Source organism: Eulemur rufifrons, chromosome 29 (genome assembly GCF_041146395.1).
Source record: "Eulemur rufifrons isolate Redbay chromosome 29, OSU_ERuf_1, whole genome shotgun sequence".
NCBI lineage: Eukaryota > Metazoa > Chordata > Mammalia > Primates > Lemuridae > Eulemur > Eulemur rufifrons.
The window spans coordinates 63,743,376-63,756,289 of NC_091011.1; the positions used below are offsets into that span (position 1 = coordinate 63,743,376).

Here is a 12,914-nt window from a genome sequence, read left to right on the forward strand (position 1 = left end):
AACATGGTGCAGTACACAAAGTGACCTCTAGGAGTCAGGGTTAACAAATCAAAGTAGTGACACTGCACGCATGTGTGTTTCTGTGTATGTCACAATAACAATCAAAAATCTCTATGAGTCAGTCTTTCTGTGCTTTCCAAAAGCAGAGATAATTGATGTTTGTATGAATGACCCAGTTGGAACTATATGGTCTTAAAGTATAATCTACATTATTAAAAATATGCCTAAATTATTATCAGGATAATTTTGTGTTTTCAACACATGTAATTCATATTACTTTAAAGCTAGGTGCAGTTGGCTATATTCTAGCTCTTTAAGAATTAGTTGTCCCCATTTTGTACAAATATTAGTTGCTTGCTATTGGCAGAATCTTGGATCATCTGTGGGAAAAATGGAGAAAACTTTTTTTTCCCTCGCTTTGGGTGCAGTGAGATTTGAAGTCAACTCTGGCCAGGGTCCTTTAGATGTGGCCCTGCCTGAGGCAATAAATCAAATTCAAGTTCACGAGTTCTTGAGGGGTTGAATCAAGGAATTCCAATCTTATGCAGTGTGCCTGACAAGTGGCATTCACTGATTGCCTGTTACGAAGGACAGAACACGAAAGGTTCCCTTTTACTTGCCCGATAGCCTTGCAGATGTCCTCGGATACTTTTCAGAGGCACCGGGTCCCAGTGCACCTCGGCTAAGGTGCTGTTCACCACAGTCACACGCACGTTCCCGGGAGCCACCATTGGGACTGCAGGAAGGAGAGTGAAGGAGCATACATATCAGTTTTCAATCTCATGCACAAATGTCACTATCTCTAACAATTTTGGCTTGAAGCATACTCCAGTCCTATTCTATGGATTATTAAGGATTGAAAGTAGATTTTTTGGATATCTGTTTATTTAACTTTGTGAGAACAAGATTTGTTTTTTGTTTGTTTTTATAGATGGGATCTTGCTATGTTGCCAAGGCTGGACTCAAAGTCTTTGGCTCAAAGGATTTTCCAGCCTCAGCCTCCTAAGTAGGAGAAAGAGACATTTTTTTTTTTTTTTTAAAGCACAGTTGACCCTTGGACAAATGGGTTTAAACTGTGTGGGTCCCCTTATGTGGGGATTTTTTTCCATATAGTTGCCCCTCTGTATCCACAGGTTTCTACGTCTGCAACCAAATGCAGATGGAAAACGCAGGTGTGAAACTCACAGATACAGAGGGCTGTCTTTTCATACAGGCAGGTTCCGCAGAGCCGACTTTGGGACTTGAGTATTGGCAGATTTGGGTATCTGGGGTGGGGTGTGTCCTGGAACCAATTCCTGGGAGATACCGAGGGACGACTGTACTATAATCACCTTTAACATTCTGAAATTCTCTTTCTTACATACCAGGATGTTTAAATTCAGAGAAGTAACATGAAAATAATTGCTGCCTCCCTCCCTTGCAACCTGAGCACCTCTAGAAATGGCCTTGGCTTGTGGCTTGGTAAGTCTGTTTTGTTAGGGAAAAGCAGAAAGGGAACAGCATTACACACTTACGGTCTTCTCCAGAATGTCCCATGACAATAGCTGGCTCAGGGGCAAACCCCACGTCATTCAGGGCCTGAACTTTGATCAGGTATGGGACAAAGGTTGGCGTGCCTGAGACAATGTATTTGGATACGTTTGCCACAACCACAGACGTCCATTCATCATCACCATCTTTCTGACGCCAGCTTACTTTGTACTGAAGGCCTGGCCCATTAGATTCAAAGCCATTCAAGGGCTACGAGAAAAGCCAAAGAAAAGCTTATAAAACAGATCAGCTGCACAACCTTGTACGGGAACAACAAATTCAATTCCCAAACCTGAAAAGAAAGTGAACATTGAAACACTAAAACACAAGCTATTAACCATGTTCTCTAGGGATCTTTTATCTAGTTTTCATTTGTGATGAGATTCAAAGTTTGTTTGGGATCAACATTTCAAACGTTGTAAATTTTTGTCTTGAAGAAGTAAATATCACATAAACCTTTCAAACTCTGGCTCCATAGCCAAGGGTGGGTAATTCTAAAGATATATCAGTTAATATAGATTCCTTCATATATTCTTGTGTGATGGTACATCATTGTTCATTTTCCTTGGAGACTGAAACTTATGAACTATCGTCCTCTTTATTAAAAAAAAAAAAAAAGGCTAGGCTAGCCAGTCATTCTATCCTGTTTTTATATGTATGTGTATATATATATATGTACATATTTGGATACATATACATGTATAAATCTATCTAGGTTTTAAAATTATACAAGTAAATATATGTTAAATTTTCAAATGCAGAAAACACCCTGCCTCCAAAAGCAGCTGATTACTGGAATAGCTCGATGCATGTCTTCCAGGTGGTTCTTGATGATGCTAATACTAGCTAGCATTTTTTGAGCACATATATGGGCTAGGCACTGTTCTATGTTCTTTAAATGTGTTAACTCCTTTAATCCTCTGAATGTAGTTCTATTATTATTCTCATCATGCAGATGCCTAACAGATGTGGAACAAATGGCTTACAGTCACACAGTAATGGCAGAGCTGGGATTTGCAACCATTCATTTTGGCTCCAGAGATCAAGCTTTTAACTACTACACGATACTGCCTCTTAAAATAAAGATATATGATATATATGGTTTCCTCCCCAGACATGGGTGAAATGGGATTTTAATGCAGATGTTATTTTGAAACAACTCTTTTTTTCACTCTAAAAAATACCGAGGAAAGTTGAAGGCTTCGTAGCTCACCTTCCACGTAATCACCAAATTATCAGGCTCTGATCCTAGTCCTTCCACAGCCATGGGGTTTTTATCTGGTTCTAGAAGTTAAGAAGCCACACATGTGTAAGCTTTGGTCTTTTGCAAGAGTGGAAAACTTTTCTATTCCATTTCATATCACAGAAGTCCCGCTTTATACCTGCGGCTTTCGTCAAATACTGCTCAGACGCCTCGCTGGGCAAGCTCCTCCCGATGCTGTTCTCTGCCATCACTCGGAAGGAGTAGTTCACATAAGGAGACAGCTTCAGCTGGGCTGTGGTCTGCGTTCCAGAAACTTCAGTGTGGTGGTGCCACAGCCCTGCCTCATGCATTGTATCTTCATATTCAATGATGAATTCTGGCCACAACACACACACACCAAACCCAAGACAGAGTTCAGTCAACCCAGGGGTAGGTTGCCAGTGATAACTAACAGGGCAACCTAATAAGAGTAGCCAAGCATGGGTTATTTAACTTTCAAGAAAAATTCCATTAAAATATTTTGATTTCAGACTTCTAGCCTTATCCTTAATACTTAAGCGCACTCAATAATGTCTGGTATTCCTTCTCTAGCATGCTGAGTTTAGTTACTTAAAACTGTTTAGAATCAATCCATATATCACTAAAAAAAGTTTACATAAATGAAAAGATGGTCAATGTTTTTCATAATAGGAGAAATTAAATATAGTGAAATGCCATTTTTCCCCTAAACAGATTGGCAACAATCAAAGGTTTAACACACTTTGTTGACTATGACACACAGAAACAAGCATTCTTTGAAGTGTAAATTGGTATAACTTCTCTATAGGACAATTTAAAAAAATCTAACAATATTTAATGCACATAACCTTTGAGAAATTATACTTTTAGCCATTTATTTTGAATAAATGTGCTCACACATATGTCTCAAAGACATGAAGAAGAATACACATTGCAGTGTTGTTGCAGTTCAAACTACCTAGTTGTAAACAACCTAAATGTCCATCAATATAGAACATTGATTAAACAAATTATGTTACATCCACACAATGGAATACTCTGCATCTGATAAAGTTGAATGGGGCTGCTGAAATGAAATGATTTCTAAAATGCATTAAGTGAAACCAAGCAGGGTACAGAAGAGTGTGTACTGAATACTATACTTATGTAAAAATAAAAAAAATTACTATGACATGTATACACACATATTCACTTAGATATTCATGTATTACTTCTCATAGGATACACACTGGTAACACTGATGTGGCCAGAGGAGCTGGGCCTCAGCAGTGGGAGGAAGATATACTTTTCAGTGCATACCCTCTATATCTACTAAAATTTGGTGGCATGTACATGTTTTAACCTTGTAAAAAATTGGTATTTGTATATCCATTGATTGCCTACCATGTGCCAGGTACCATGATATGAACTATAAATACAAAGATGAACTGGAAGTATTCTATGTCTTGCAGTGGTCCAAAGCTAAGTCCTTGGAGTTCTTTCAGTCTACATTCACTTGCAGGTGATCTTCAGTCTCATAAATGGATGACTTTCACATTTATATCTGCAGCTCAGACATCTTCCCTGAACTACAGCCACTGCCTCTCAACAATTCCGCTAAATTGTCTAATACAACATCTGAAAATGGATATGACCAAAACTGTTTCCAATCTTCTTCCCCAACTGGTAGTGACAACTCAGGTGAAAGCCTGGGGTCCTTCTGGGCTTCTCTTCCTTTTGCACTCTCAATAGACCTATTGCTTCTACCATTAAAATGGATCCAAAATCTGACCATTTCTCAGCCTATTCCAGGCCACTGTCATCTCTTGTGTGAATTATAATATCACATAACCTCCTAACTCAGTAGTTTCCAAGCATTCTCAGTTCATGGTGTACTTAATGTCTTAGTAATTTTTTTTTCATGATTTCATTAGGCCAAATGAAATACCTAACATTTTCATGTATTAAGTAGTTAGGTCCATACAACCTAATAAGTATTTATATCTTGACAATTTAAAAACCTACAGGGCACTGTACAACTTTTTAAACGTTGTAAACAGATTGGACACCACCTTCCTCATGTCCTGTTCCACACTGATTTTCACATGCTACTTGCTTTTTATCACAGCAAATGCTTTGCAGAGATCTGACATCATCAAAATATGACATAGAAGTATAATGCTGAAACTGTAAACTGCCTCAAGCTAATTTCATGTGGTGTCTGACAAATGTCACTGTATTTTCTAAATATCAAAATTTAAAAATTAAAAATTAAAACTATCCCCAGGCACCCCTGTGAATTCGCTAAGGTATCACAGGGCACTTCAGTGCAGTTTGAGAACCATGGTCCTACCTGGTGTCTCTGCTTCCCCTCTTGTCCTTCTATAGACCATTTTCAATAGACCAGCCAGGATATTCATTCATCACTCCTCTGTTAAACCCCTCCAAGGGCTTCCTGATCCTTCCAATGGCCTTCAGGGCCCTGCACAATTCCCAGTCCACGCCCGCCACCTGACTCTTCACCTCTTTGAGCTTCTCTCCAACTTCACTTCCCCTTGTTCATTTTGCTGCAGCCACACCGGCCTCCTAGCAGACATGTCCCGTCATAGGGACTTTGCTCTTTTCCTCTGCTTTCCCTGGAAAGTTCTACACCTAGATAATGGCACAGTGTGCTCACTGACCTCCCTACTCCTGTCTTTTTTTGTTTTAGAGATAGGGTCTCACTATGTTGCCCAGGCTGGTTTTGAATTTCTGGCCTTCCGCCTTGGCCTCCTAAAGTGCTGGGATTACAGGTGTGAGCCACTGTGACTGGCTGGCCCCTACTCCTGTCTTGACTGACATACTCAAATGTTACCTTCTTAGTGTGGCCTTTCCTGACCATCCTATTCATAATTATACACCTGTTCCCCCCATCTCCTTTCCTGATTTGTTCTTTGCATGGCCTAAACACACATATACATACATACACACACAAAGCCATGTGTATAGATAGATATATGTGTTTGAGCCCTCTAGAAAGCAAGTGCTGAGACAGAATTAGAAGCAGAAGAGATTTACTTGTGGAAATGTCCATGGAAGATAAAGAGAGAGGAAGCAGGAGTAGGCAGGGAAGACCTTCAGACCACAGTGCTGGCCTGACATCTGTAACGGGGAGGAGGAGGGAAGAAGGAGTGGGTAGGAAGAGTCTCAGACTGCAGTATAGCTCTGAGATGGTCTCAGTCGGGTCAACGAGGAGCCCCAGGGTAAATATGCCCATTAGAAGAGTTCTGCATTAGGTATGGCTGAACTCTAGGACCCCTACCAAGCTCAGTCACTGGAGTACCCCCAGGGGTGTGCCCTCATGTGAACGCCGCAGCGATCCTGAGAGGAGGTGCAGCAGGTGGAGGCTGTACCTCCTGTTAACACTCCTTGCAGCAGGTTCTCTCTCGAAGGCAGATCTGGGCTCTGTGTGTGTGTGTGTGTGTGTGTGTGTGTATACATGAATTAATACATGTATATGTACACATACCTATAATGACATTATATACAATAACATAATATATATTATTAGTTTGATCTTATTTGTGTCATCTAAAACATAAGCTCCATAAGGGCAGAGATTTTTGACTGTTTTGTTTTAGAACAATACCTGACACCCAATAGGCACTCAACAAATATCTGTTGAATGAGTGAGTGAGTGAATGGAAAAGCAGAAATGTCTTGAAATCTAATGGTATCATGTTAACATAGGTATAAAGAGTCTCCACACCTCCTAACCAGCTAACTCTGGCTAATGTACTGAACTAGCTGGAAGACTCAGCCCAGATGAATGCGTGTTCTGATCGAGAACACTGAAAACTCAATTAGAAAGAAGCACTTCTAAATTAACACAAGATAGAGAGGAAGCTTCTGTTTAATTTATTGGATATATTCTGCTTTACCAGAAGGTACAATAAATCAACACACCTGTCTTTTCAGAATCATCTTAGGTAGTCATTAGAAAGGAATTTAGTCTTCCTGAAGTATATACCTTGAAGGTAATAATGTATTTCAGGCTTGTGACCTGATTATGTCTGCCTTTTAAGTATCTCTTCAGTTTAACAATCAAACTTCTAAGCTTACCTATATTCTAATTTATTAAGCTCTTCCAGTATCCTTATGGCATGGTCCCTCATCTGATTTTATTCCCTAGGCTTATGTCACCAAGGTGAGGAGTTGACACTGTTGAAGGCACTTAGTAGCAGGGGCTAGTGAGAAGAAAGAGTTAATGGACCTGATGCTACATCCAGTTCTGTTACCAACTGTGGGTTTGAAAAGTCACTTTACTCACCATGTCTCGATTTCCTAATATGTATGCAAGGCCTTTCGGCACCTGTCCCTCCTACCCTCTTCTCCCAGAAGTAATGGGCAAAATGAATAACTAACTTAAGATGCATCTTCCTACTGCAGTAGATATTTAAGGTGATCCTTATGGCTCTTAAATCCAAACAACATGTATTTTCTTAATTAACATCTTCAGCAATTAATTAGTGTCCGATACCAGAAGCTATAACCAGGAATAACTCTAGCTCTGATGGTGACCATAAATAAATCTTTTTATCCTATATCAGTAACAAAGCAGAGAATGCCAATAAATATTTTTGTGAGGAATCTCAGTTGCATATTATAAAGTGCCACAAATATGGCCATTAAGCTTATCAGCAATAAATCAGATAATACCACATACTTGTAATAGGACTATTGTTGTCATCTCCTGGGGTCCATGACAGCTGAACACTTTTGTCGAGCGGATTTGTCAATTCTAAATCAAAGGGAGGATTTGGGACATCTGTAGACCAAAGACACATACAGCATTGTTAAGCATCCATCCTTAAGAGTTTCTCCTTTATTTGTGATACTATCCACACAGAGGATATCTTAAAGACACAGTACACTTAATGGCCAATGAGCATGCAACTGAAACAAAATGCAGACAACTGAGGTTGCCGGGAACACACGAGCACACCCAAAAATAATTCGTCAATGAGCTCTGCTCTGTGTTTTTCAAAGGAAGCTGAATCATTTGTAACCAAACCCAGTGAAGCAGACATACATGGTTCATCAGCACTCTCAGTGTGTGTCTCTTCATGAACATGAACGAGCACAAAGATGAAAAATAATATCAAAGCTTAATTTCTAATACATGGGAAATAGAGAATAGCAAATGCTGAAAAACAAATACACGTGAATAAAACATACTGTTTAAAGAAAATTCAAATGTTCTTTCTGAAACATGCTGAATGATAGATTTCATGGCTCCTAGGGAATATTTATATTCTTAAAAGAATATAAAATGCTGTGTAGGTAGCTCTCAGCATGCGTAGCTGTGTTTACCCTCAAAGGACAATAGGATACAGACACCGTTGAGACAAAGGTGTCCTAGAAGCATGTCTGCCTTTTCTAATGTTGCTTCTGAGATCCAGAGAGTTAATGTTCTCCCCTGGGCCCTTATCTGACCTGGCTCCTGGGAGTAACTCTGGCTTTTGGGGGACCAGAGACCATATAAATATATGTTTTTTTTTTCCTTATCAGTAATGAAGCAGTAAATGTCTACAAAGAACAGGTCTTATACAGGATAATTAATGATACTACGTAAAATCCAACTGAGGTCATGCCATAAAATTAAGTTTGTATTTATGTGCTGAATAGAGATGAGGGCTCTCTAAACAAAAAGATTTCTGGAAATAATTTTTGATTTATTTTCCAGACTTAGAAAAGCCACACAACATGGATGTGCCCCTCCTTTTGTTCTTTCTTTAGTGATTTATATCTTGTTAAAACACAGTGAGTTAGTTTTCTCTGATATAAAAGTCAAATGTTCTAAACATCTATTTTTTTCCTGCATAAATTTCTTAAAAATGGAATTGTAAAACATTCATTTTTCTAAAACAACTTTTAGTAAATTGAAGTGAAAACCTAATTTGTGGAACGATATTAGAAATAGCTTCTTAATTCTGTAAAATGTGGGTGATTGTTTTGAAAAAGCACTATGCTACTTTATAAGAAAATTGTATCAAAAAGGGACTTTTATCAAATGAAATCATTTTATACTAGCATAGGAAATATTTAGAAACAACTGGAAACAAACTCAGTGAAAAATTCTAGGGGTATAATGAAGAAATGATTTATTGCGGTAAACAAGTGACACACATAATTGACAGAGCCCTTTTCCATAGGAAACACAATGATGTGAGAGAGAAAGAAAAGTATTTTTTTTTTTTCTGCAAATGTGAAATTGACAGAAAATAGAGAAAGAAGACTCATATTAGTTTACCGTAAACAGGAGCTGGAGTTGGAGTAGGAGCTAGAAAGGACATTAATATAAAGGATTTTAATCAAAATTAGTAATGGAAAGATACAACATAGTACAAGAAGACAAAGACTGTACATGATCTAAGATTATAAAACTAAGGCCTACGCTTAGCTGTGAAACGTGGTATTGATAAACATGCAATAAGAATTTAGGAAAGAAACCCTTCAATTTTAAATAAAAGTAGATCATTTCTCCCAATTTTCTTATAAAAATGTCATTAATGTACATGTCCACCATTTTCCTTCAGTGCTGCTATAGAGTGTATTGATACAGAAACCACTGCCTCAAAGGTATCTTTGAAAGAAGAAAAACGTGGATATTAACACACCCATGGTATCAAGAAGCAAACATTTAATATTTACAATTTTTCTGTTTTCTTTTCAACTTAATACAGGGAAGCTAGTTGTGTCATATTTGTTCTCGTTCTTACCAACAACGCTAAGCACAGCACTGGCAGAAACATTGTCCAGAGTGGTGTTGGCCATACACGTGTAGGTGCCACTGTCATCGTCACTGACATCTGCTATCACCAAATGATCCTTGTCGACAGTGAACCTGTTAGTACAGCACATGTAGAGCAGCTGAAATGGACATGCAACCACACCCTATAATTGCTTTACTGGCATGAAAGAAACTGAATTTGATAGAGAGATGATAAATGTTTTCAGAAAATTAGAGCAACAATCATGTACAATATGTATCACTTTAACAATGATTAAAGTTGAAGAACAATTAGAATGAATTGAATCTTGGGTTAGAAAGGACTTTAAGGTATCTGGTGCAGTGGTTTTCACCCAGGCCTCTGGAGCTTCCTTAAAGTCCCCAGGGGCATTCCGAGGTGTGGGGGCAGCTCCAGTTATCCTTCCTAGAGGGCTTTACCAAGGGGTCTGCTGCTAAGAAACATTGGAAAACCACTCACCTTAGTTTCTATCAAAGTGTGTCTTTTAAATACTTTATTATTTACAACAGAAATTTTTTGCCATTTTTTCCACATGCTCTCTCATAGGAGAAAGTAAATGCTAAGAATAGTAATCTGCTTTATCACTAGGAACAGGAAGATGAGATCAGCAATTTCCACTAGGAGTTTTCGAGAGGTTGCTGGAGGGTATGAAAAATTGCTCAGTGGGTCAAAAATCAATGTATAGAGGATTCGTGTGTGATTTTAATGAGGCTGAATAAATAATAAACTGCCTTCTCAGGTAATTTATGAGTTAAAGCTTTAGCTGACATAAACTGATGGTGATTTTCTCATATTCCGTAGTCTCATCTTTATCAACTCAGATTCCACAAATAAAACTGACCAGTTGAAGCACAGAACTATATGGAAACTCTGGGCACACACAGGAGGCCACAAAATTCTCTTTGGGTCATTAACAACCAATAGAACACCATTTAGGCCCCACAGCTTTAGATCAGATGCCAGAGAATCACAGAAACCATTTCCACCAGAATGCAACATTTCTTCTAATAGGGAATGATGCCTGTAGCCACTTTGACTGCTAAAATTCACACACTCAACTCTGTATACTTACTATGTCAAACTGAGGGCCTCAACTGGAAAATGGCATGACCTTTCTTCCATTCCAAGCTAAAGGACCTTAAAGCTCTTTTATTTTATTTTATTTTATTTTTCTATTTTTTTAATTTTAAAATATCACGGGGGTACAGATATTTTAGGTTACATGTACCGATTTTGTTATGCTTGAGTCAGGGTTATAAGTGTGCCCATCACCCAGATAGTGTTCCTTGTACCCATTAGGTAGGTTTTCACCCATGCCCTCCTCACCCCTTCCACCTGCTTGATTTCCACTGAGTTTTACTTTCCTCTGTGTACATGTGTGCTCATCGGTTAGTTCAAGTTTAATAGTGAGTACGTGTGGTGTTTGTTTTTTCATTCTTTAGATACTTCACTTAGGATAATGGTTTCCAGTTCCATCCAAATTGTTGCGAAAGGCCTTACTCCATCCTTCTTCATGGCTGAGAAGTATTCCATAGTATACATAGTATACATATAGCACATTTAGTTAATCCACTCATGAACTAATGGGCACTTGGGTTGATTCCACATCTTTGCAATTGTGAATTGCGCTGTAACAAACATTCAAGTACAGGTGTCTTTTTGATGAAAAGTCTTCTTTTCCTTTGTGTAGATACCCAATAGTGGGATTGATGGATCAAATGGTAGTTCTATTTTTAGTTCTTTGAGGAATCTCCATACTGTTTTCCATAGGGTTGTACTAATTTGCAGTCCCATCAATACAATATTCTTTCTCTCTGCATCCATGCCAGCATCTACTGTTTTTAGACTTTTTAATAAAAGCCATTCTAACTGGGCTAAGGTGATATCTGTTTGTGGTTTTAATTTGCATTTCCCTGGTGATTAATTATGTGGACTGTTTTTTCATGTTTATTGGCCATTTGTCTTTCTTTTTCTTCTTCTTTTTTTTTTTTTTGGTGGCTTAAACAACAGAACTTTATTTTCTTACAGTTTTGGAGGCTGGAAGTCCAATATCAGTGTGCTAGTAGATTGGGTTCTGATGAGGGTCCTCTTCCTAGCTTGTAAACAATGGTGCTCTTGCTGTGTGCTCAAATGGCCTTTTCCCTGCATATATGTGGAGAGAGCTGTCTTTCTTCTTTTGAGAAGCTTCTGTTCATGTCTTTTGCCTTCTTTTTAATAGTGTTGCTTGTTTTTTCTTGTTAATTTGCTTGAGTTCTTTGTAAATTCTGGATATTAGCCCTTTATCAGATGTGTTGTTTGCTAATATTTCCTCCCATTTTGTAGGTTGTCTATTTGCTCTGTTGATTGTTTTCTTAGCTGTGCAGAAGATTTTTAGTTTAATCAAATTCCATTTATTAATTTTTGCTGTTGCCATGATTGCCATTGGGATTTTACTCATAAATTCTTTGCCTAGGCCGATATCTAGAAGAGTTTTTTTCCTATATTTTCCTCTAGAATTCGTATGGTTTCATGCCTTACATTTAAGTCTTTTATCCATCTTGAATTAATTTTTGTAGATGGCAAGAGATAGGCATCCTGTTTCGCTCTTCTTCATGTGGCTATCCAATTTTCCTAGCACCACTTACTGGATTCTTTTCCCCAGTGTACGTGGTTGTCTGCTTTGTCAAAGATCAGTTGGCTGTATGTGGATGGTTTTATATTTTGGTTCTCTGTTTTGTTCCATTGGTCTATGTCTGTATTTTTCAGCCAATACCATGCTGTTTTTATTACTGTAGCCATTTAGCATAGTTTGCAGTCTGGTAATGTGATACCTCTAGATTTATTCTTTTTGCTTAAGATTGCTTTGGCTATTCGGGCTCTTTTCAGGTTCCAAACAAAGTGTAGAATTATTTTTTCTAGGAGTATGAAATATGATGTTAGTATTTTTATGGGGATTACATTGAATCTGTAAATCACCTTGGGTAGTGTGGACATTTTAACAATGTTGATTCTACTGATCTATGAACATGACATTTTTTCCCATTTGTTTGTATTGTCTATGATTTCTTTCCTCAATGTTTCATAGTTCTCTTTGTAGAGACCTTTTACCTCCCTGGTTACGTATATTCCTAGGCATTTTGTTTTCTTTGTAGCTATTGTGAATGGTATTGAGTCTTTGGTTTTACTCTCAGCTTGACTATTATTGGTGTATAGGCATGCTACTGATTTGTGTACATTGATTTTGTAACCTGAAACTTTGCTGAAATTTATTTATCAATTCTAAGAGTCTCTTGGTGGAGTCTTTGGGGTCTTCTAGATATAAGATCATATTGTCAGCAAAAAGTGATAGTTTGACCTCTTCTTTCCTGATTTATATACTTTTTATTTCTTTCTCTTGCCTGATTGCTCTGGCT

General features: G+C 38.1%; 1 protein-coding gene across 50 annotated transcripts in view; it reads right to left on the reverse strand.

Annotated features, from left to right (window-relative positions):
* The window catches only part of NRCAM (neuronal cell adhesion molecule), a 264,004-nt gene that overhangs the window by 30,900 nt on the left and 220,190 nt on the right, over nucleotides 1–12,914 (reverse strand). For 38 of the 50 annotated variants that reach the window (XR_011231790.1, XR_011231789.1, XR_011231788.1 and 35 more), the window contains 7 exons: nucleotides 9,493–9,617; nucleotides 9,024–9,053; nucleotides 7,437–7,538; nucleotides 2,913–3,110; nucleotides 2,744–2,814; nucleotides 1,515–1,740; nucleotides 621–736 (listed from right to left, as the gene is read on the reverse strand). Coding sequence is in view for 47 of the 50 variants with exons in the window: in XM_069462455.1 (XP_069318556.1) it covers nucleotides 621–736; nucleotides 1,515–1,740; nucleotides 2,744–2,814; nucleotides 2,913–3,110; nucleotides 7,437–7,538; nucleotides 9,024–9,053; nucleotides 9,493–9,617 (868 nt within the window). In the remaining 3 variants the exon portion in view is untranslated. The remainder of the gene's footprint in view (nucleotides 1–620; nucleotides 737–1,514; nucleotides 1,741–2,743; nucleotides 2,815–2,912; nucleotides 3,111–7,436; nucleotides 7,539–9,023; nucleotides 9,054–9,492; nucleotides 9,618–12,914) is intronic. The other 12 variants (XM_069462461.1, XM_069462469.1, XM_069462462.1 and 9 more) reach the window with 1 other exon arrangement.